At 59.6% G+C, this 23506-nt stretch overlaps 1 protein-coding gene across 11 annotated transcripts in view; it reads left to right on the forward strand.

The window, feature by feature from the left end:
• Positions 1 to 20785, forward strand: part of LOC100470574 (receptor-type tyrosine-protein phosphatase V-like) — a 24920-nt gene extending 4135 nt beyond the window's left edge. For 5 of the 11 annotated variants that reach the window (XM_034667041.1, XM_034667037.1, XM_034667036.1 and 2 more), the window contains 33 exons: positions 2426 to 2490; positions 2845 to 2893; positions 3061 to 3333; positions 3572 to 3841; positions 4007 to 4270; positions 5126 to 5380; positions 5459 to 5641; positions 5797 to 6072; positions 7337 to 7609; positions 9512 to 9775; positions 9971 to 10237; positions 10551 to 10832; positions 11146 to 11286; positions 11561 to 11771; positions 12489 to 12556; positions 13533 to 13659; positions 13780 to 13827; positions 14565 to 14658; positions 14836 to 14926; positions 15006 to 15082; positions 16084 to 16218; positions 16969 to 17091; positions 17616 to 17779; positions 17883 to 18018; positions 18364 to 18431; positions 18594 to 18681; positions 18797 to 18875; positions 18992 to 19068; positions 19207 to 19335; positions 19473 to 19589; positions 19699 to 19859; positions 20198 to 20333; positions 20550 to 20785. In XM_034667041.1, the coding sequence (XP_034522932.1) occupies positions 2434 to 2490; positions 2845 to 2893; positions 3061 to 3333; positions 3572 to 3841; positions 4007 to 4270; positions 5126 to 5380; positions 5459 to 5641; positions 5797 to 6072; positions 7337 to 7609; positions 9512 to 9775; positions 9971 to 10237; positions 10551 to 10832; positions 11146 to 11286; positions 11561 to 11771; positions 12489 to 12556; positions 13533 to 13659; positions 13780 to 13827; positions 14565 to 14658; positions 14836 to 14926; positions 15006 to 15082; positions 16084 to 16218; positions 16969 to 17091; positions 17616 to 17779; positions 17883 to 18018; positions 18364 to 18431; positions 18594 to 18681; positions 18797 to 18875; positions 18992 to 19068; positions 19207 to 19335; positions 19473 to 19589; positions 19699 to 19859; positions 20198 to 20333; positions 20550 to 20609 (5043 nt within the window). In that variant the 5' untranslated portion in view covers positions 2426 to 2433 and the 3' untranslated portion in view covers positions 20610 to 20785. Of the gene's footprint in view, positions 367 to 1569; positions 2225 to 2425; positions 2491 to 2844; positions 2894 to 3060; positions 3334 to 3571; positions 3842 to 4006; positions 4271 to 5125; positions 5381 to 5458; positions 5642 to 5796; positions 6073 to 7336; positions 7610 to 9511; positions 9776 to 9970; positions 10238 to 10550; positions 10833 to 11145; positions 11287 to 11560; positions 11772 to 12488; positions 12557 to 13532; positions 13660 to 13779; positions 13828 to 14564; positions 14659 to 14835; positions 14927 to 15005; positions 15083 to 16083; positions 16219 to 16968; positions 17092 to 17615; positions 17780 to 17882; positions 18019 to 18363; positions 18432 to 18593; positions 18682 to 18796; positions 18876 to 18991; positions 19069 to 19206; positions 19336 to 19472; positions 19590 to 19698; positions 19860 to 20197; positions 20334 to 20549 lie in introns of those variants that run through there. The other 6 variants (XM_034667038.1, XM_019794499.2, XM_034667042.1 and 3 more) reach the window with 6 other exon arrangements.
• Positions 20786 to 23506: the final 2721 nt, after the last annotated feature.

Consider the following 23506-nt stretch of genomic DNA (forward strand, 5'->3'; position numbering starts at 1 on the left):
ACAGGCACACGCCTCACCAGTCTGCTGCCCCCAGCCCCTTGCTGCCTTTCCACAGCCTGGTCAGAGGAATCCAGGTCTACCCCCTCCCTGGTGACCTTCCCAGGCCGTGGGAGGAAGGGCGGGAGACTTGGCTGACCGGATCCATCCTACCCCTCTCCTGCCTGGTGATTATCTTCCCCTAGTGTGGGGGATGCCCGAAGGCCTGGCTTCAGGCCGTGGGAGAGGAGGAGGAGGGCCGGAAAGGAGCTGTGCGGGGCAGCGGTGGGAAGAGACCGGGATGGCTCACATCTGGGACTCAGGATGCCTGGACCTGTCTCTGGCCCTCCTCTGCCTCCCAGCTGGCTCTGTCCAGAAGGAATCAGTAAGGTGCTTTGAGACCTTAGGAGGACCCCCAGGGGTTCTCTAGGGAGAGGATGTGGGTTTGTCTGTGGGAGTGGTTGCTGGGCAGAAGACACAGCCCTTGTGGTACTTTTTTTGCTGAATGGTGATGCTGGGGATGGGGAGAATGCGCCGTATCTGTGAGATGCCCTCTACCCCTTCTGGAGCCCCCTCTTCCATCCGCAAGGCTGCAGGGGGCCTGGCAAGTGTGGCTTCTATGGCCAGGTGCCTCCTCTGGGACTGTCCATGGACTAGCTGTGGAGTCTCGGCTGTTCCCAACAGGCCCCTCATTTGTGGGGACTCTCAGGCAGGGTCTAAGACCCTCCCCCCTTACCTGCAACCATGTTCTTGCCACAGCTTTTGTTCTTCGATTCTGAATTAGGACGTTTCCACCCCACTTCTCCCCTGGGCTGCTGCTGACTGAGACTCTGCTAGAAAGAGCAGAGTGAGGTGCCCCCGTGAGGTGGGATGGGGGAGGGGACAAGGGGAGGATGATTCCCCCACCCCTTGGCCAGACCAGGACCTTCTCCTTCTGTATCAGCTTCCCCAGTTGCTCTCTGCGCCCCCCTGCTCCCCTTTGAAAGAACACATGTGTGCGCACACACACACACACACACACACACACACACACACACACACACGCAGCCTGGAAAATCTGATGAGTCTGCAGTGATCAGTTTCCAGGCCCCTATCCAGAGGCCGGGTGGGTGGCTCTGAGGTTTGGGGCTGGGTGGAGTGGGGGGAGGGCAGGCAGCCCCTGGCTCTGAACTGAGCTAGAGGGAGGCTGAGCGGGTCTCTATGCAGGCCTGTTCTCCCTTCTGGGGCTGCCCACCCCCCCAGCCTGGCTCCCATGAAGGGGTCTTGGTGTTCAGTTTCTATACCTGCCTGTTTTCTGCGTACTCCCCCTCCCCACTTCCTGAGTTAGCGGCTGGCTGAGTCCTGGGCTTCTTTCCCAGGGCCCAGAGCCATTTCTTCCCCTTCTGTTGCCCCCCTCCCTCCCCACCGTCAGCTGTCTTGGGGTGGGGACACACGGGTGAACAGTTCCAGGTGAGGAGCTGGCTTTAGGCTGACGTGAAGCAGCCTCGTTTCTAGGCCAAGCCTCAGGGAAGCTCCCTGGGCCTTCAGCTGCCTGCAGCCTGGTGGGGCCTTGGGTGGGGCAGGGGGATGGGGGGACATCACTGATGTAGGTAGAGTGGGTGGGGGAAGGAAGACAGATAGCTCCTCAGAGAGTTCCAAGCTGAGAAGACCCCAGTTTGGGAGTAAGGAGCAGGATTTGCCTTCTGGGGCTGGGCTCTTCCCCTCTCTGGAGATCAGCCTTCTCATCTGGGCAGTGGGGGTGTGGGAGCAGACTGGTCCCCAGGGTCAGGTGGGCTTTTCTAGATCTGTGATCGCTGTGACTCAAGGCCTTCAGAATGTGCTCCTGCGCCTCTGTCTGCAAGGCCATGTGCCGCGTGGAGGCACAGAACGGGACACATTCCCAGCTGGTCCATCCACTCCACGGCGACACACATCCACGCGGTGTCACCAGGATCCTTCCCTCCCCTCTAACTGAACACAGACAGCCTCTCTCCCACACGTTGATATAGTCAATAGAAGCACACTCTTCTTCTGGGGTCAGGGACTGGAGAGCTGGCTGTCTTTGCTCTGTGTGTCCACCGGCAAGGCCATCTCTTTTCTTGGTCTTTCCAGAGGCCTCCCTAGAAAGTCAAGGGCTGGAGGAGGGGTAGAGGCATAGGAGGCAGAAGGAGAGGCGGGCTTGTCTGTAGCCTGACAGGTGCAATCCCCTTGGACCTTCTGGGCCCTGGGGTCTTGCTCCCCTCTCGGAATCTTGCCAAGGCTGGGTGGGGTGAGTGCTTAGGGTCTGGGTTGGGAGGCAGCCACTTGCTTCTTGGCTGCCTGCTGCCTGCCTTCTGCCTGGAACTCAGCCTTCCCACCCTTGCCCGCCTGCCCGTCCACCCGCCAGCCAGCCAGCCAGCCAGCCAGCGGGGCAAGGGGAGGGTTGGGGGGACTGGCTCCTCCCCTGCTGCCTCTTAACTTTCCTTTACAGACATCGGGATGAGGCCCTCAATCCTGTTTGCTGCCTTCCTCTGGCTCCGGGGTCTCTTGGCCAAGGTATGGTGGCACCGAGGGCTGGGGGGTGGGTGGGGCCCTGTCCTCCGGGGCCTGTCCAGGCTCCCACCTCTCTTTGGGGCCCCACAGCTGGTCTGCATTAGGCAGAGCAGGGGCTGCTCCTTCGCAGCCGCGGGCTCAGAGGACAGCAAGAGCAAATTGCTTCTGCCTGCCTAGGCTGCCTCCCGAGCCTTGAGTGTGCCTAGAGGTGATGTCCTTTTGGCCCTGTCTGGGGGAGTGCCAGACGAGGACAGCCTTCTCTCTGATCCTGGCCTTGTCCCCCACTGGCTTTCACAGAGGCCTAGACCCCAGAGCCCTCTGCCCATCTCCTCTCCTCTCCTCCCTTGCTTCCTACAGGGAGATGAATGTCTCACCCTGGCAGGGAGCCTGGATGAAGAGAGTGGAGGTAGGTGTCTTCAACGGGGGAGGGGGGTCTGGGAGGTAGGGAGTGCGGGTGCAGGCTCGGTTTCTCAGTGCCAGACTTGGCCTCTGTTCTGGCCCTTTTTTGCCTTCCCTCCTTCTTTAGAGGAGGAAGGGCATTGGGAGGCTCTGAATGCACCCCCTTTCCCCCAGGACCACCTCTGAAAGTGAACATCAGCAGCCGGGGGAGGCCTACTAGCCTCTTTCTGAGCTGGGCAGCCCCAGGGCCAGGCAAGTTGAGCCATGCCCTCCGCCTCACCCACCTGAGTCCCCTGGGCTCTCCAGAAGGGCAGCCGCTCCAGGCCCACACCAACGCATCCAGCTTTGAGTTCCGGGACCTGGTGCCAGGAAGTCGCTACCTGCTGGAAGTGACTGCCCTGCGACCTTGCGGACAGAATGCCACCGTCACCCTCGCTGCCCGCACAGGTGTGTGGTCTGCAGGCTGGGGGGGGGTGCCCGGAGTGTGCAGGCATTTCCTGGGGTCCAAGCAGGAGGTTGCTGTCCTGGAGGGTTGGCCAGGGACAGGGTAGCCGAGGAGGACAACTTCTCTGAGGACCATGCCTGGTACCGTGACCAGGCAACCTGGTACAAGTGACCTTCTAGAAGCACAGGGGTGGTGCCCCTTTGGCCCTGACCTTGGTGCTTCTCTCTACCTCTGATGCAGCCCCCTCGACAGTCTGCAACCTGCGGCTCCACAGCCCTGGGAGCCCATCCAGCCTCGAGGCCTCGTGGGGCGCTGCCCCTGGGGAACGGGATGGCTACCAACTTCTCCTCTATCACCTAGAATCCCAGACATTGGCGCATAACATCTCCATGCCACCAGGCACCCTGTCCTACAATTTTAGCAACCTCCTTCCAGGTAGCGAGTATGTTCTAGAGGTTACCACCTGGGCTGGCAACCTCCAGGCAAAGACCAGCATCCGTCAGTGGACAGGTAAGGCAGGCACTCAGCAAGGCCCAGGCGGCAGCCGGTCTGGGAGTGGTGGAGGCCGTCCGGAGCCTCACAGGCCACCCTGTCCCCACATAGCTGGTGGGTGCCAGGATCCGACTCCAGCACTCTTTCTCAAGCCTGGCTTTGCTCTCTCCGTCCTTCTTCCAGCCCCCCTGTCTCCTCCTGAGCTGGTGCTGCGGACCCTGAGCACCAGAGCCCTGCAAGCCTCCTGGAACGGCTCTGAGGGGGCTGCCTGGCTCCACCTGGTGCTCACGGACCTCCTGGGTGGCACCAACCTGACCGCCGTAGTCAGACGTGGCGTCTCCAATCACACCTTCCTTCACCTCTCTCCGGGCACCCCCTACGAGCTGACGCTCAGTGCCGTTGCCGGGCGCCAGCGGGTGGCGGGGCCCAATGCCACCCAGTGGACCTGTGAGTGCTTGGGGGGGACGCAGCAGAGGCTCCTTGGCTCTTCTCTGGCTGAGTGGGCAGGATACAACTGGTGGAGGGAGGTGCCTTTGGAATCCTGCAGGGAAGGGGTGAGGCTTGGAGGGAACGCCCCTCCTGCTGGCCAGTGGTGGGGCCCACCGGAAGAAGTGAGGGTGGTGTCATCATTATCATCACTCGAGGCCTCCACGTGGCAGCCACGGGGCTGGGCCCTTGCCGCGGATCGTCTCGTTTGGTCCTCAAACCAACGGAGTCCTGTCACCCCCAGTGTATGGTAGAGGGAGCTGAGGTGCAGAGAGAAGGGGCCCAAGGTCAAGCAGTTGGTGAGTGGCCACGCCAGCCTGAGCTGGGCTGGGTGCTCATGGAGCCCGCATGAACATCGCCACGTTTTTGCTCTGAGAAAGCCCCGTCTCGCAGTGGTTAAGAGTGGAGGAACCGCTCCACGGCGTGGGTTCCAAATTTCACTGGTGCCTCTCACTGGCTGGGGGGCTCTGGACACATTGACTTACCTTCTCTGTGTTTCAATTTCTGTTTCTTTAAAGAGGGATGGTGATAATAGTGCCTCCATCGTAGCGTTGTGGGGAGTTACACATGAGACAGTGCATGGGGATCCTTAGACCCCTGCTGCCTGAGACACGCTCGGTCCCTTGATGTGTTGTTATTTCTGTGACTGTTGTCCGTGGCCAGATCCTGGAATTCACCCAGCACGGCACATGGTGGTTGCCTGCCTTTGGACGGGACAGTCTAGTGCAAACAGAAAGAGGCTGGCATGAGGAGGGGAAGATGTTTCTCATCCACCATTTAGGTTTTTCTGCACATATTTGCTCCTTGTTCCCATAGATCCCTCTGCCCCTCTGGACCTGGTGCTCATTCCCCTAAGCTCCGTGCTCCAAGCAAGCTGGCAGGCAGGGCCTGGTGCCCGCGATGGCTACCTGCTCAGGCTAAGCGGGCAGGTGGAGAAGAACACCACTCAGGACCCTGGAGCGCTCAACGCCACTTTCCCAGGGCCCCTGCCCGCTGGACACTACACTTTGGAGCTGGGGGCTCTGGCTGGGCCCTATGGTGCCTGGGCGCAGGCCAGTGCCTGGCTGCATGGTGAGTCTGGGCTGGTGGGGGGCACCTGCGTGGAGAAGCAGCTGGGTCCTCACTGTCCAGGAACTGCATTCTCTGCAGGTTCTGCCGCCCAGCCCAGACAAAGCAATGGTACCACGCTGCAGCTGGATGGGCTGGCAGCCACCAGGGAGCCCAGGACACAGGCACTGCTCTACACCGAGGGAGCCTCAGGCCTCCTCGGAAACATCTCCGTGCCATCTGCTACTACCCGGGTCACTACTCAGAGCCTCCCAGACCATACCAGTGAGTGCCGGCCACTGTGTCCCCTGGCCCCCGGGGTGAGGCCTTGCCTTGGGGAGGGAAATCTGGGTGGGTGGGAGGCTCAGGAGAGCTGGGGAGGGGCTTCACAGGGTCCCAGGCACTCTACAGCCCCCTGATCAAACTGTCCCTCTCTTCAGAGCCCCAGGCACCACAGTCCCTGGAGGTCACCAGCAGGGGCAGCCCCTCTGACCTGGCCATTGGTTGGGCCCCCGTACCAGGGCAGCAGGAAGGCTACAGGGTCACCTGGCAGCAGGAGGGCAGCCAGAGGTCACTGGGCAGTCTTGTCGACTTGGGACCAGATAGCTCCAACCTGACTCTGAGGAGTCTAGTGCCCGGCTCCTGCTACACTGTGTCCGTGTGGACCTGGGCAGGGAACCTCAGCTCCAGCGTTCTGAGGGCCCGTGCCTGCACCCGTGAGTTCCCGGGGGTGGGGGCCCAGCTTCCTTTACTGTCTGCTCTTCTGTGTGCACAATCTGGATTTGGAGGGTCACATGCCCATCCAAGGCGGGGGGAAACCTTTTGTGAATCTGTTTGCAAGCGTTTTCCACCTCCTACCATCGGGTCGGCCAGCCATCCATCATCCACCTATCCAACAAATATTTAGTGAGTGCTTCTCATGTTTTAGGTATGGGACTAGGTGCTGAGGCTAAAAATCATGAGCAAGACAGTCTAGAAAGGAAGACTGACAAGTACACAGAGGATATATATAGGTATATACACACACGCACATACATAATGTATACGATTTCATATACCGTGTAACAAATGTAAATGTGATAGGACTATGCACGGTGTATTTCAAACCATATGCCAACCATGTTCTTATAGGTTAAAATTGATGACTATCAGGAATTTTATGTAGTTCAGTCTAATCTTTTAGGACTCACAAAAGGGAAACCTGTTTAGGGAGTCAAGGAAGGCTTCCTGGAGGAGGAGGAGAGTGAGCTGGGAAGACTTGGGTATAAGTCAGACAGACAAGGGCTTTTTGGAGAGGCTAAGCATGCACCAAGGCCCTCAGGAGAGGCGGTGTCGGGTGAGGGGGTGAGGGAGAGAAGGAGAAAGAGGGAGAGGGAAAGAGAATGAGCTTGTGGGAACTGAATGTCAGCAGGTGAGCTGACCAGGGCCCTAAGGGGTTAAAGAGGTGGGTACTGGGTCTTGTGGGGACCCTGTGAACCAGACATCATACCCTCAAGAAGCTGACAGTGTGGGGAGGAGGTGGGGACGCAGACACCAAGGCAGAGACCCATGTTTTTCAAGTGGTTTTCTTTTTTCTTTCTTTTTCTTTCTTTTTTTTTTTTTTTTAACATTTATTTATTTATAAGAGAGAGGCGGGCAGGAGCACAGGGGGAGGGGGGAGAGAATCTCAAACAGACTTCCTGCTCAGCGCGGAACCAGACATAGGGCTGGATCTCACACCCCTGAGATCATGACCTGAGCCGAAATCAAGAGGCAGAGGTTTAACCAACCAAGCCACCCAGGTGCCCCTCAAGTGGTTTTCTTGGGAAAGAAAAGTAAGTGTGCTTGGAGCACCATGGAAGCTGGATTTGTAGGCTGGCAGTGTTTGGGGTTCTGGTAGAGACCCAGGAAAATGGTGCAGGTAACGGGGAAGGGGAGGCAGGGGAGACAATGGCAGGGGATTTGGGTCATTCCAGATCCGTTTCTTCCTTGACCTTGCAGTCCCTGGTCCTCCTGCCAACCTGACCCTGGGCCTTGCCTCCCGGCCTGCTGCCCTGATGGCCTCCTGGAGCCCCCCACCGGGGGGCAGGGACGGCTTCCAGCTGTGGCTTTACCGCTTGAGGCCCCTGACTCTGGAAAGCAAGGAGACTCTAGCTCCGGAGGCTCAGAACTTCTCCTGGGTGCAGCTGCCCCCGGGCACTGAGTTCCTGGTTCAGCTGGTGACCCTGCGGGGTCCAGATGAGAGCAGCAGCGCCAATGCTACCGGCTGGACGCGTGAGTGCCGCCCACACACCCCTTCCTTCCTTGGCACTCTTGCTGGCTGGATTCCCTGGGAACTACGTGTTCTCCTTGATGTCTTTGTCATCTGTGGGCAGGCAGCTGGGGTGACGGTGGTTGTTCCCTGACCTCTAGACACCAGGAGACCTCACATCCCTAACTGGGAACCCCCAGAACCCAGAGGTTTGCTCCTGTATGGCAGCCAGGGCAGCCACTCTCCAGGCTTTTGAGTGGTCAGTGTGGGGGTGGGGAGAAGTGGGGACCCAGCCGGGACCCAGCCAGGACCCAGCCTCGAGCCCACCCTGGGGTGGGAGTGTTTGATAGCAACAGCAGTGGCTCAGGTTCCCGGGGCCCTTTGCTCAGTGTTCTCCTCGCGTTCTCTCATTTCCCCTTCATGATGACCAGCTTAGCCGATGGATGCTATGGCTTTGTCCATTTCACAGATGAGAAATTGAGGCACAGATAAGCCAAGTAACTTGTCCTGGGTTCCTCAGCCCTAAGTGGGGAGTTGCGATTCCATTTCCGACACTGTGACCTAGGGTCTGTGCTCCTTGCCACATCCTAACCTCCAGAGGTGGGGGGAGGGTGCTGGCACTGGAAACAGTCGAGCATGGGACACGCTGTACCTCTCCTTTACCCCTGAAGCCTCCAGAGCCACAGAACTGGGTTTGGAAGCTCCTTCTCACACTGGCTGGGCTCCTCCTGCTTTTTCTGCTTGCCGTGTTCTTGCTGGAGCCCTTCCCCCACCCTCAGCATCATCCTTCTCCAGTGCGGTGACTCCCCCACCCCCTGCCCTGCTCTCCTGATTCCTCCCAGGGACCGCGTGACCTCAGACAGGCCCGAGAAGAAGCTGGAAAGAGCTCTGGCCTAGGAGGCAGGAGACCTGGGTGCTAGCTGTGCCTCAGTCCCCAGAGCAAACCTCGTTCCTCTCTGAGCCTCAGTTTCCCCCAGTTGCAAAAGAGGTGTTGATGAGATGGCTGGGCCTTCTGTGACTCCAGGGCTTGGGCTCCAGCTGAGGGTGAAGGGGCGCTGCTTGGGCGCCCCAGGCATTGCCTGACCTTGAGAACCTGCCCAGTCACGTGGGGGTCTTTGAAAGCTGCTTGGGTACAGGTGAGCTTGTGCACCGCTGTCGGGGATGAGCAGTGAGCCCTGATGTCATGCTGCTTCTGTCGGGGAGAATCTAGGGCTCATTTGACCCTCCCTGAGCTGCTGTTTCCCCACTGGGAAGGATGGAGGGACACCCAAGGGAGAAGGCAGCCAGAGATTTGGTTTGTATTCTTTTTATCATTATTATTATTATTATTTAAAGATTTTATTTATTTGAGAGAGAGAGCAAGCGCACGAGTAGGGGAGGAGAGGGAGAAGCAGACTCTCTGGGCTCGATCTCAGGACCCTGGGATCATGACCCGAGCCGAAAGCAGATGCTTCACCGACCGAGCCACCTGGGTACCCCTGGTTTGCATTCTCCCGCATTCATTTGCCAGGCCTGCCGTCATAAAGCACCCAGGCTGAAGGCTTCGGTCGCAGAAATGTATTGTCTCACATTTCTGGAGGCAAGAAGTCTGAGATGAAAGTGTTGGCAAGATTGGTTTCTTCTGAGGGCCTTGAGGGAAGGATCAGTCCCAGACCTCTCTCCCTGACTTGGAGATGGCCGTCTTCTCCCTGTGTTTTCCCATGCTCTCCCCTCTGTGCGTGGGTGCGTCCAGATTTCCTCTTCTTACGAGGACATGGGTCATGTTGGATGAGGGTTCCGCCCTCGTGACCACATTTTACTTAATGACCTCTTTGAAGACCTTTTCCCCCCAAACAGTCATAGTCTGAGGTCTTGGGGGTTGGGACCTCAGCATGAAGGCCCATAACACTTCTCCTCAACCTTCCCATATCTTGCTCTCCCCACAGCCCCCCTCGCCCCCCCTCTGGTAAATGTGACCACTGAAGGTCCCAACCAGCTCCGGGCATCCTGGCTCCATGCTCCCGGGGCACGAGACGGCTACCAGGTGACTCTGTACCAGGCAGGTGCCCAGGCAGGCACCAGCCCCGTGGGAGCTCAGGTGGACAGCACCAGCTTCTCCGCTCTGACCCCGGGCACTCAGTACGAGGTGGAGATTATCTCGAAAGCTGGGCCCCTCCACTCGGCAGCAGCCAACGCCTCTGGCTGGACCTGTGAGTGGGAGCTGGAGAGGTGGGCAGGGCTGCCTCTGAGACCCCCAGATTCTTTGCTCAGTAGTACCTTAGCCCCCGCGTTAGTTCCTTTTCCCAAACTCCACACCCGAGGGCCCCTCCTGGGGTTGGTGCGCCTGTGGCCTCATGCACTGGACCCTCAGCAGCCTGGCTCACCTGCTCCCCTTCCCTCCACAGCCCCGCTCACGCCCAATGAGCTATTGGTGTCGATGCAGGCGGGCAGTGCTGTCATCAGCCTGGCCTGGGCCAGTGGCCCCCTGGGACATGGGGTGTGCCATGCCCAAATCTCAGAGACTGGGCACCTCTCCTGGGAGCAGCCCCTGCGGCTCGGCCAGGCCCGCCTGGTTCTCCGGGACCTCACACCCGGACGCAATCTCTCCCTGTCCGTGCTGTGCCGGGCGGGGCCGCTGCAGGCTTCCACTCACCCCGTGGTGCTGCCTGTTGGTATGTTGGTGTCTGTCGGGGGACAGGGAAGGGGCCCTGAGTGGCAAGGTCCGGTCCAGGTTGTAGCACTGCCCGTCCCGCTCCTCCCAGGTGGGTGCTTACCCACCCCTGCCCCAGGGATATGCTTGCTAGGCTTCTCCAGACAGGCAGTGATGTCCAAAGGAGAAGTTGTTTCTCGCAGGGCCGGGGCCCCTTTCTGTGGACGTAAACGCCCCGTCCCTTTGTATCTGCTGGTTTGAGAGCTGCTGACCCGGACGCCAGCCTCCTGGGGTGTACCGACGCCCGCACGACACAGACACTTCGATTCCCGCAGAGCCTGGCCCTGTGGAGGATGTGCGGTGTCAGCCAGAGGCCACGCGCCTGGCCCTGAGCTGGATGGTGCCCTCGGGGGACGTGGACGTCTGTCTGGTGGCGGCAGAGCAGCTGGCAGCGGGAGGGAGTGCTCACCTCGTCTTCCAGGCCAACACCTCGGGGGACTCTCTCCTCTTGCCCAGCCTGGTGCCTGCCACTTCCTATCGCCTCAGCCTCGCCGTGCTGGGCAGGAACGGTCTGTGGAGTCGTGGGGTCACCCTGGTGTGCGCCACTTCTGCGGAGGGTAAGCACTTTCCGGCCTGGGGAGCCCCTCTGCTCCCTTAGCCCCCCTCCAGCATTCCCCACGGGGTTCTCACTGCCTGGCTCTCACCGCCGGGGGCTCTCCCTGTTCCCCAGCCCCCAAGCCTTTCTTTGGCCCTGATCCACGTACCAGATGCTATCGAGCCTCCTTGGCCTGGGCGGTTGGGTTCCCAGCTCTTAGTTGTACCCATCAGGCCCTAGCTGCCAGGCGGTGTAAGAGGTGCTGGGGATGTGACCGCACCGCCCCTGCCCCTGGCACCCAGTTAGGACCTCACTCTTGCCCTCACCATCCCCAGGCTGGCACCCCCCGGACTTAGCGGCAGCCCCCCAGCTGGAGTCAGAGGCGGGGATGGGGGTGATGATCACACAGGGTATGTTTGGCAAGGACGATGGGCAGATCCAGTGGTATGGCATCATTGCTACTACCAACATGTCACGTGAGTCCTGGGCCTGGAGGGGACGGGGAGACCCTGGCTACTGCCCAGCATGGGATGGGCGAGGGGCTCCAGACACTGGACTGGTAAGATGCAATGTCTGAGGCTGGCATGAGCGCTGGAGCAGGGAGGGAGACCAAAACATTCTTGAAGATAAGGCTGATGTGCTGTGTGTGGTGGGAATATGCTAGAGAAATGGGGTAGCTGCTTTGTGGCAGGGAGAGTGGCTTCAGCCCCACTGCTGACTCTGCTCTGCCCCTTTCCTGTTCCTCTGCAGTGGTTCGGCCTCCCCAGGAAGCCATCAACCACACGTGGTATGACCACTACTATGGAGGACGTGACTCCTACCTGGCCATCCTGCTTCCCAACCCCTTCTACCCTGGGCCCTGGGCTGTGCCGAGATCCTGGATGGTGCCTATGGGTACAGAGGACTGTGGCCAGACCCAGGAGATATGTAACGGGCAACTCAAGCCGGGTTCCCAGTATAGGTGAGGGCTAAGACTGACAGGAGGGGGGGCCCTGGTGAATTTCACTTGCGGATTGTTTGTACATTCTCTCCACAAAAGATCTGGACTGACTTGCAAAGAGAAAGCATTCGCTGGTCCATAAGGGTCCATAGAGTTATTTGACTGGGCTTCCTGGTAGGGGAGGCAAAAAAGAGAACACCCATCTGTTACATGGTTTTTTTGTTTTTGTTTTTGTTTCTTTTTTTTCAGAAAAAAGTGTGGGGGGGTGGATTGTTTCAGCTTGCCAAGGCTATGTAGGTACCTATTTCTGGGGCTTCTTGCTGTCAGAACAGGGCAGGGAAGATGGAAGAGAAGTTGGGGTGGTTTGTTCTGAAGTTACAGGTAGCATAACACATAGCCTCTTAGCAGGTGAGAGGGGCTGTCACTGTTGGAGTGTCTCTTGCTCATGACTCAGTTTCTTTTTTTTTTTTTTAAAGATTTTATTTATTTATTTACAGAGAGAGAGACAGCAAGCGAGACAGGGAATACGAGCTGGGGGAGTGGGAGAGGAGGAAGCAGGCTCCCAGTGGAGCAGGGAGCCCGATGCGGGGCTCGATCCCAGAACGGTGGGACCACGCCCTGAGCTGAAGGCAAACGCTTAACGACTGAGCCACCCAGGCGCCCCATGACTCAGTTTCTTGGAAAGGGCTTTGCCCTCTTTGCCCCTTCCCAACAGAGGGTCCTGTTTCTCTGCCTCAGGTTCAGTGTTGTGGCTTTTACCAGATACAGCCCTCCTGAGACCATTATCTCCTTCTCGGCCTTCTCAGGTAGGGTGGGCACTGGGCTAGGGTTCCAGCTGGGCCCTGGGGGAGGGGAAGAGTGCTGGGACCCTCCCCCCTTCTGAGGCTTATCCCCAACCAGCAGCAGGAGGGATTGAGCTTAGACTCCAGGGAGAGCACATCCTGCCCAGCAGAGCTGGGAGACCCAGAGCCAGTGATAGAGGGGCTCCTGGCACCAGACATGGCCTGGGTGGTGGGTGGGCTGAGGCGGGGTGTCGGAGAGTCAGAAGCATTAGTGAAATGGTGTGTCACTCCCCACGATCACACTACCTGCCTGCACTACCCTTCTCTGTGCTGCGGCTCCCAGACCATCGAGGTTCTAGAACAGTCCAACAGTCTAGAACTGTCCAATAGAAACGTAAAGCAAGCCCCAAGTGTGAGCAGTAGATGTCACTCAATATTCCTCAGTAGCTATAGGAGACAGGTAAAAATAAACCGGTGAAACTGATTTTAGTAACCTTTTATTTAAACGAAGATATTAAAAATATTATCATATCCACATGGGATCAATTTAAAAATTATTAATGAGACATTTTACATTCTTTTTTATTACTACGTCTTTGAAATCCTGTATTTTATATTTATGGTGAATCTGAATTTGAAGCAGCCATATTTCAAGCACTCAGTAGCTCCATGTGGCTAGTAGCTACCGTATCCGTATTGGACAGTGCAGTTCTAGAAGGTCCTCCCCCTCTTCTTTTCTTTGAGGGTGTCAGGGAGGGAAGTAGAGTCTCTGGGGGCATTCTCAGGAGCCAGCGGCACAGAGAGCTGGCTGGGCGCTCTGGGTTCCCAGCCAGATGGTCCTGCTGGCAGCCATCTCTGGCCCCAGGTTGGAATTTGGGACTTTGGAGGTGGGTTGTCCCCGTGCCCTCCACCCAGAGGGTTTCAAGTCCAGGACAGGTTGGTGTGTCCTCCACAGGGGGACAAGGGCTCCTCTAGTCCACCCTTCCTTTGCCCTTCCTAGAGCCCCGGGCCAGCATCCCTGGGGCAGCCATGCCCCTCCCAGCGGCGGCGGGCATCATGGGGGGCTGTGTCCTCACCGTCTGTGCCATGCTGGGCCTGCTGTGCTGGAGGAGGGTGAAGGGGCAGAGGTGAGTTCGAGGCCAGGCCGGGGCCAGTGTGGCTGGGGGAGGAGTGGCATCTTCCCCAAGAGGCTCCCCACGCCCCTGCCCCCTTGGGCTCGCTCCCACGCGCCCCTTCATCCTTTGCAGGGCAGAGAAGAATCGGTTTTCCCAAGAGCTGACAGCTTTTAACCTGCGGTGAGGACACCTTCCCGGCTTCCCTCGTGGCGTGCTGGGCAGTGTGGGCCTGCCTTGTGCGGGCCACGGCGGCCGTGCCCCCAGTCTCCCTGGCAGCCCGGCCCTCTGGGACTGTGTCCCTCCCCGATCACCTCACACCTCTGTCACACCTTCACAACCATGTCCGACCCCAGAGCTCTCTGGCTCCTCTCTGCCCATTCAGCCACCTTCTCCCCCTCCAAATTCACCTTCTCCGGGGCTGCCCTTATCTCCGACAAACCACTTGGATGATATGGGGCCGAATATCTTTCCTTCCTTCTCTCCGGCTGTTAGATCTGTCACTCTATGCTCTGTCCCTCCTGTGCTCCCTTACATTGACTTCACCTTGAACCCACATCAGGGAGCATCGGCTGTGCACAGAAGCCATCCTCAGCCCCAGTGACGGGTCTGAAAGACTCGCGGGCGCCTTCACGAGTCGTGCCTGACTGCCCTGCCCCCCTCCCAGTGTCCCCTTGTCTGTCTGTCTGCACTGGGGGCTAGCAGCCCCCGCCGTGCATGAGCACATGCTCAGAATGCAGGCCAGCCGGCTCCGGGGGTGGGGTCGGGTATAGGGGCGTGGGGCCCAGGTCTGTCTGTCCTCGTGCTCCCCGGGGGACCAGGTGGAGCTGCCAGGACTGAGGTCCGCCGCTCTGTGCCCATGACCCACTGAGCTCAGGGCAGGGCTCTGCCATGGGCCTACCCCTGCCCTCTCCCACCAGGCGGACCCACCGGCCCATCCCGATTCAGAGTTTCCGGCAGAGCTATGAGGCCAAGAGTGCACACGCACACCAGGCTTTCTTTCAGGAGTTCGAGGTGAGGCCTCTACCGCCCTCGGGCCGGAACAGAGAGGACGTGGGGCCTCTAGGTCGGGCTGGCCCCGCCCTGACGTCTGGGGCGGGAGCTCCCAGTGGTGCACACCCACCCGCGTCCCTCTCCCGGCCGGGTGAGACGGTCTGCTTCAGCAGCCGGCACCTGCTCCCCAATCTGCAGGAGCTGAAGGAGGTGGGCAAGGAGCAGCCCAGGCTGGAGGCGGAGCACCCGGCCAATGCCGCCAAGAACCGTTACCCACACGTGCTACCCTGTAAGCGCCGGTGGCAGGGCGGCGGGCAGGAGGGCTGCGTGTCCGCCGGGCGCCGGACACTCGGTTGTTCTCTCTGCAGATGACCACTCCCGGGTCAGGCTGACCCCGCTGGACGGAGAGCCCCACTCCGACTACATCAACGCCAACTTCATCCCAGTAAGGGCCTCCTGCGGGGCTGTCTGTGGGGGTGTCTGCTTGGGAGACGGGCCCCTTTGCAGGACACGCTGTCCTACCCTAGCTCTGGCACTTGTCCTTGAAGATCACCAGCTCGTGTTCCTCTAGGTCAGTCCAGCAGGTATTTGTTGAGGGCCTACTGCGTGCCAGACACTGTGCTCAGCCTGCAGGAGGCAGAGCTGGCTACCTGTATTCTCACCTTCGAAGGAGCACACTGTGTGTGCGTGTGTGTGTGTGTGTGTGTGTGCACACGCATGCATTACATGAGTGTGTCACATCTATTGCTCAGTGTAACAAGTGTCATATTAAGGGAACAAGCATGGTGCTCAGAGCTCATGGAAGAAGGAGAAATTAAGTCTACCTCAGGAATCAAGAAAGGCTTCCTGGAGGAGGGGACGTGTACTTGCTTGAAGGATGAGTAGAATTTTGATAAGAGAAGAAAGAGGGAAAGGGCATTCTGGCTGGCAAGAACAGCCAGAGAACAGCTGGGTGGGAGCGTACAGGTGGTGTGTGGGGCTGCGGTTGCCCGGTGCTGGCAGATGAGACAGGAAAGGAAGATTGGGTCTGGATGAAGGAGAGGGTTGATTGTTAAGCTAAGGGTTTTGGATTTTACTTGGAGGGCAATGGGGAGCCATGGAAGAATTTTGAGCATGGAAGAAACATGGAGTTTGGGTTGAGAGAGGGGTTGGTGGAGAGGCTGGACTGGGGACACTACTTCTGGCATGTGAGGACCTTGTTATTTTCATGTAGGTTTTTCTGGCCCCTTCAGGGTCATGCTGGGGCGGTGGTGGTGGTGTCTCTGAAGCTGCCCCTCCTGATTTGAATTCTTGTTGCACACGGTGTGTTCATGTGTTTGCACTCATGTAGGCACAGTATTCTCACTCCTGGAGATCATGCATGAGACATTCACTGCTGTGTGCTTGGTGGGGTCTGGGGGCCAAGGGGTCACCCGAATAACACGTTCCTGTCTTCCATCCTCACAGGGCTACAGCCACCCACAGGAATTTATTGCCACCCAGGGGCCTCTCAAGAAAACTCTGGAGGACTTCTGGCGGCTTGTGTGGGAGCAGCAAGTTCACATCATTGTCATGCTGACTGTGGGCATGGAGAATGGAAGGGTGAGCATGCCCTGCAGTTTCCCAGAATGGCCACAAGGTGGCACACATTCTCCTTACAGGAACGGCCCCCTTGCTGTCTTAGTCTTAGGTCTGGGAAGGTGGGTCAGGCAGGAGGGAGACCAGTCAGGCCAGGAGGTTGGTGGGGGTCCCCAGGGCCACACAGAAGGGGGAGACGGGAAGAAGGACTAGGTACTTAAGCTCCCAGGTTGACTCTGTTTCCTCTGACCTCAGCTGTTCCTCAGTGTCTCCGCTTGCTCTTGCTCTAGGCAGAGAGGGGCAAAAGTGTTAGGAGAAAGAATGGGGTATAGATGCCCAGGGTGGGCATGAAAGATAAGGCATTCTGCATCCTTTCTTTCAACAAGCCTGGTGGATGTCTCCTCCGTGCGTTGCTCAATGCAGGGCCCTGGGACAGAGAGAACACCTGCTGGGTTTTTCCTCCAGCTGACACAGTGAGGCAAGGCCAGGCAGCCCTAAATAAAGCCACCTGGTTTTGCAAAGGAGCCCAGCAGCTGCCCTGAAGTCCTAAGGATCATATGAGAGGTGTGGGGGTGATGGTGCTGGAGGCCAGCCAGAGGAGAGAGGCTTCCGGACGAGGTAGCCATGGAGCTGGGTTGGTACAGAGAGCAGAATTTCAGCAGGGTAGCAGAGACCAGAAAGATGGGTGGGAAGGGTTGTCTGGATAAACCAGGGGGTGGCAGTGATGGGGCTGGGCGCACAGCCACCCCCTCTGCTCTGACCCTCTGACCCTAGGTGCTGTGTGAGCATTACTGGCCATCAGACCCTACCCCCATCACCCACGGTCACATCACAGTCCACCTGCTGGCCGAGGAGCCCGAGGATGAGTGGACCAAGCGGGAATTCCAGCTGCAGCATGTGCGTGCCCCAGGGGACAGGGCGGGGCGGGCACTGGAGCAGAGGCTCTGAGAAGGTTGACTCACCTCTCGGTCCCCTGGCTGCGTCCTTCTGAAAATTGCAAGCACTCAGCTGCCATCCAGGGAAGTTGGTTAAGGAGGGGATAGGGAGGCACAGGGAAGTTAAAGTTTTCTCCAAAGCTGCACAGTGTGTCAAAGGTCGAGCACCATGAAGCAATGGTTTCTGCCCTGCCCTGCCCTCAGCTCAGGACTTCCTGCCTCAGCCCACACCTTGCCAGGCTAAGACAAGGGCAGACCAGGGCAGGAAAGCCAGGGACCGGCATCACCCCTCTGCCTGGGCACCCCCGAGAGGCCAGAGAAGGAAGGGGGCAAGGGAAGCATCAGGTCTGAGGTGAAGGCATAGCCGCCACCCTGCTGAGGAGGCAGGCCTCAGCCACCCTGCCCTGGGGATCTGGAGAAGAAAGCTGAGGGCTGAGCAGAGGGACCCCAGGGTCAGGTCCCTACTCCTGTCCCGCCCCTTGTCAGGTGGCCCAGCCGCAGCGGCGGCGGAGGGTGAAACAGCTGCAGTTCACCACCTGGCCTGACCACAGCATCCCCGAGGCTCCCGGCTCCCTGCTCGCCTTCGTGGAGCTGGTACAGGAGCAGGCGAGGGCCACCCAGGGCGCGGGCCCCGTCCTGGTGCACTGCAGGTAAGGGCAGGGGGACCGGGGGAGGGGGGCCGTCTCGGGGCCTCTGCAGAGCTGGGGCCGTGGCCGCCCCTCCTCCCGCTCAGCCCCGGGGCTGTCCCCACAGCGCGGGGGTGGGCCGCACGGGCACCTTCGTGGCCCTGTCGAGGCTGCTGCGGCAGCTGGAGGAGGAGCAGGCGGTGGACGTGTTCAACGCCGTGTACGCACTGCGGCTCTACCGGCCGCTCATGATCCAGACCCCGGTGAGGCCTCCGCAGGCACCTGAAGGGGTGGGTGGGAGGTGGGTGGCCGTGGGCTCACGGGGTCTGGAGGGGTCAGGAAAGGGACATCTCAGGGGCACACACAGGGGACCTGGGGCGGGGGAGGGGCTCGGACATGTCCCCCTCCTATCTGGGCTTCTGTCTCCCTTTCTGTCAAAGGGGAGGTGGGACAGGCCCCTGCCAGCTTTGACACGGTGCGGTGGCATGGGCAAGGTTCCCAAAAGGCCCGCCCTCCTCACCCCATCCCTGCCTTGCTGGTTGGAGCCTGGAAGATCTCCCTGCTGGGCCACACTCCCTTAGCTGACTGACCCCTCCTCCTCCTGCCAGAGCCAATACATCTTCCTGCACAGCTGCCTCCTGAACAAGATTCTGGAAGGGCCCTCTGACACTTTTGAGTGAGTCACAGCTCCCCTGGGGCCCTTGTGGGGTGGGGGCGCAGGTTCCCTGTGCCCTTCCACCAACAGGCCCCTGATCCCTTCCATGGGCAGAGCTGAGAAGACTAGAAGCGGGAGCTGGGGAACCCTGAGTGCCTTCTCCCCTCTCCGCCCCTCCCCCAGGTCCCAGCCCATCTCAGTGACGAACTTTGCACAGGCCTGCGCCAAGAGGGCGGCCAATGCCAACGCTGGCTTCTTGAAGGAGTACAAGGTGTGTTTCAGACCGGGGGGTGGCCACTGGGGTGCTGTCCCTGCCCAACCAGCACTTCTGTGGGCTCTGTCCCGCTGAGCCTCCTAACGTCCATCTTCACCACCCCCCCCCCCAGCTGCTGCTCCAGGCCATCAAGGACGTGGCTGACTCTTCAGCGCCCCCTCCTGGCTATGAGCAGGACAGCATGGTCTCCTGTGAGTGCCTGTGGTCTGAGGCGGTGGGCCCGGGCACGTGGTCTGAGGCGGTGGGCCCGGGCACCTGGCCTGGGTGAAAGGCTTCTGGCAGCCTCACCCTCCCCATCTTCCCTCAGACGACTATTCTCAAGTGCGGTTTTCTCCGATGGAGGACAGCCCCCCTAATGAGATGCTCGAAGCCTGGCTCTTCCCGGTGAGATTATGCCCTATTACTTGTCTTCTCTGATCATTTGTGCTTCTTAGGCTGGAGCTGGTCTTTCTGGGGGCCCTAGAGCTCGGATGGGCAGGGGGCACCCACAGTCCCTGGGAGCCAATGACGTGTGCTCTGCAGGGTGGGCCTTCTGGCCATGACCACGTTGTGCTGACCGGCCCCGCAGGGCCCGAGGAGCTCTGGGAGCTGGTGTGGGAGCACGAGGCCCAGGTGCTGGTCTCCCTGTGCCCGCCTGACACCTGGGAGAAGGTGAGGGGTGGCAGAGAGACGGAGGGGGGAAGCCTCAGGTGTTGGGGCCGAGCTGGGGGTGCTTGTGGTGTGGCCTGTGACCAGGGTGTGGGCGGAGAGCTTGGGAAGCCGCCTGAGTAGCCCTGACTTGGTCCCAGTCACAGGAGTTCTGGCCAACGGAGACACGGCCTGTTGTCACAAGCATGGTGACAGTGCACTGGGTGGCCGAGAGCAGCACGGCAGGCTGGCCCTGTACCGTCCTGAGGGTCATACACGTAGGTGTCGGGGCCACAGGGTGCGGGGCAGTGGGCTGTGGGGAGAAGCGTCCTGTGCTGGTTTCCTTCTGCTCCTCCTGGGCACCGGTGCCAATGGCTTTGCCCCCAGGGGAAGAGCAGGAAGGAAAGGCCGGTGCAGAGACTGCTATTCCCGTGCTGGGAGCCAGGGCGTGAGCTCCCGGCCACCACCCTGCTACCCTTCTTGGCTGCCGTGGGCCGGTGCTGCTCTCGGGACAAGACGAAGCCAGGCACACTGCTCAGCCATTCCAGGTGCTGCTGGACAAAGAAAGGGTTGGGGGGAGGGGTGCCTGGACCCCCTCACGGCCTCTGTGGCAGGCTGTCACATCTCACCAAGCCCTGCTGGGGTCATGGGTCCAAAGGACACAGTTTCCTAGTGCTCGAAACTCCTTACTCTGGCCTGGTATCTCTGGGGAATTTACCCGCCCCTGGCTCGGGCCCCAGCTGGCAGGCCCCAGCAGGTGCCCGGTGTCCCTTCCCATTCCCCAGGCCAGGGTTGGGTTTCCCCATATACCTGGATACCCCAGCCTTCTCTGCCCCTCTGCCCACCCCCCACCCCGGTACCCCATCCAACTGGAGGTCAATTGCAGCAGGGGTGTGGCCCAGCTGGGCACCTTCCTGGCCATGGACCAGCTGCTTCAGCAGGCAGGGGCCGAGTGCACCGTGGACATCTTTAACGTGGCCTTGCAGCAGTCACAGGCCTGTGGCCTCATGACCCCAACTCTGGTGAGAGGCCACAAGGGCTCCATTGTGGGAAGGGGCAAGGGGGCAGGGAAGGTTGTAGGAGCCACCTCTAGGCGGCACTCTTTGGGCAGCCACTAGGTGGTGCTGGGGACCACGATGCTCCCGGAGGGACCGCTGAGGGTGGGGAGACACCAGGGAGCCTTTCCGCAGCAGCCGTGGGCGGGCGGGGTGAAGCTCCTTACCCACGTCTGCCCCCAGGAGCAGTATATATACCTCTACACCTGTCTGAACAGCGCGCTCACGGACGGGCTGCCTTGAGTCGGCACCAGTCACTGTGCCTGTGCAGGAGCAGAAGAGGTCTGGGCCCGGCTGGGCCGTGACAATCAGCCTCAGCAAGGCCCTGGGGCCTGGCTTCCCTGGGAGGGCAGCCTGCACGCTGGGCCCTGTGTTGTGAAGGGGCAGAATTGAGGAATAAAGAATGTGGTCAAGCCTGAGACTGAGTGTGTTTTGTCCGTCCACCCTCCATGGAGGAAAGAAATGGCCTCAAAGATTTGCATGACCTGGGGCCCAATGCCAGGGCCTGGTGGGCAACCCTGAGCAGGGGTTAGGGCCAAAGTGGCTGACCCACAGCCTGCACACTGACGGGGAGCAGCTCCTGATGCCCCATCTTCCAGTTTTCCAGGGGCCTTAGACTTTGGTCTCTAGTGTCTGGGGGTGCCCCGACTGAGTCCCAGTTACTCAGGGTTCTCCTGCCCCACCTCCCACCCCTGTACGCAGTACGACCAATCCTGTTCCCTTCTCCTTGCGTGCGCTTGCCTTCTCCTGCCATCCCCAGCCGTCTCTACCTGCCAGTGTCCCCAGGGTCCTCCTCAGCCACTGTCCGCTGCCCCATGAGGGTGCAGGCCCTGCAGCCACACCGACATGCGGGACAGGAGCTGGGGGCTTTGCTGCTCCGCGGGAGGCTGCTGCTGAGGCCAAAGTGGCCAAGTTTGCTCCTTCGCGCCCCCCGTGCTCCCCTCCGCCACAGGAGGACGGGAAGAGAGAGAGCAGTGAAGGAATTTTGGAGGCAAGGAAAACCAGGGGGAGAAACAGAAAACAGGGTGGGGTTGAGGCCCCAGGAGAAAGCAGGCCATCCCACTGCACACCAGGGAACATGATATGGCCTTATGAGCTCCTGTGTGACTCCCTGATTAGACTGCACAGTTTCGCATGGCAAGGTGCCTGATGCTTGACACCAATTGTCCCTGGTGGAGGGCCCTGGGGTGGGGGTGGGGGCACACAGAGAGCCTGGACAAATCAGAGCAGGAGGCCCTGAAATGCAGTTAGATCCCCAAATGGAAGAGGAGGCAGAGGTCTCACTGGCCAGTCTGAGTTCCTAGTAAAGTACAAGGGGTCAGGGGTCAGAGACAGCCTTTCTCAGGCCTGGTTGGAGAAGGGGAACAGAGGTAGGGCTCTCTGCTCCATCAGGAGCTTTCCCAGGATGAGGTTAGACTCTGGTGCTCCCTCCAGGGGGAATGGATGTCACGGCCTCTTCTAAACTATGTTTATCAGGAGTACCAGAGGTTGGCCCCTCAAATTGTGACCCTCAAATTGGCGGGCTGGAGACTAGCTCTGAGCCCCCCAAGCCCTCCATGAAGGAGGTTGAAACAGGCTCAACCATGGTTTTTCCAGCCTGGGCCCCTCACACTGGAGCAGCGGGAGCTGCAAACAGGCAGGGGAATGGAGCCAAACTGTGGATGAGTGAGGCTGGAAACAGGCTGATCTGGGAAGGCAGGGGCAGCTTCCGTTTGTGGGTCTTTTCCGGTAATGGGAGCCGGCATCATCCGTGAAGGACCTTCTCTGGCCTTCCTAGGTGGCTCAACTACACTCAGAGCCATGGCCCCAACTAGAGCCTGGGGTCAGGGTCTGCCGGCTGACCTGGGGACCTGGGAGGTTAGCAGCAGTGGCAGAGAACGGGGTTGGGGGGGTGGATGATGTGAGGTATGGAGGGGTCTGAAGGTATGGGGTGGAAGGAATAGTGGCTGTCTCTGAGTCTTCAGGCTTTGGGTATACACTCTGGATGGATCATGGGAAGATAGAGCCCAAATGAGAGAGAACAGTCTCTAGCTCGGCGCTGGGGTTTGGCTCAGCGTGGGAGAGACTAGAGAAAACAAAAGGCTACATGAAAGAAGCACACCCAGCCCAATCTGGTCTAAGAAAGAGTAGGGACTTGATGCCAGCCTTAGCCACCGTCTTCCCTGCCCCTCCAGACCCTGGGACCGGCCAGAAGAACCCTGGGATTCCAGCCTCCGGCTGGCTGGGCTGCAGCTGCAGTACTGGGCTCCAGGTGGCGCCAATCTGCTGACTTTCAGGACGCCTCCGAGAGTCCAGCTGGCTCAGTCTCTCAGTCTGTCTACCTAGCTTGGTCCCCCACAGGATCAAGGTGATCCCAGGGCCTTAGACCTGACCGGGGCTGCATGCATGCAAAGCATTCAGTGGGTGGAAATCCGCACCCATTTCTTTGGTAGCGGGCCGGCTGCTCAGTGAGAAGGCCCTTCCTTTTTGCACACTGCCCCCATCCTTGCGTAAGGTGGACCTTTCACCAACTGACCGCTTTCAGGACAAGTCCTCACTTCCCTCCTCCAGGAGACAAGGTGACAAGGACAGACCCTGAATTCCAGCTCTGGGTCTGTCCTCCCCTCCCCCCAGCCATGTGACCTTGAACAAATCATTTCCCTCTTGGTTCTCTGTGGAAAATGTGGTAGAGGGGTTGGGGGCCTCTGGGAACACTTAAGGTTGCTTCCAGAGGGCCTCCTGCAAGTCCCACTGACCGGTGGCTGACCCTGCAGGCAAGAGGGTCCCCATCCCGCAAGCCTGGGTTCTGGGACATGCCATGGTTTCCAAACAAGTGCAAGAGCAGGTCCCTGACGTGCCGTCTCTGCTCGCTCTCTTAGGGTTTCTTTGCTCTTTTTTTTCTTTTTTTCTTTCTTTCCTGGATGAAATTCCTGCCAGCTCGGAAGGAGGGAAGGGGAGCGAGCCACAGCGCAGAAAGTTTCCTTGACTCCTCCTCCCTGTGTCTCCCTCCCTTGCCAAGCCCAGCCTGTGAAACTGAATAACGAAGATCACTCAACAATGCCTGCGCCTCTCTGACTGCACAGTCCCCGCGCCACCGCCGCTGCCGCCCACGACGCCCAGCAGAGCCCGCGGGGCGCTCCCCTTCGACGGCGCAGCCCGCC

This window comes from Ailuropoda melanoleuca, chromosome 8 (assembly GCF_002007445.2).
Source record: "Ailuropoda melanoleuca isolate Jingjing chromosome 8, ASM200744v2, whole genome shotgun sequence".
Classification (NCBI taxonomy): domain Eukaryota; kingdom Metazoa; phylum Chordata; class Mammalia; order Carnivora; family Ursidae; genus Ailuropoda; species Ailuropoda melanoleuca.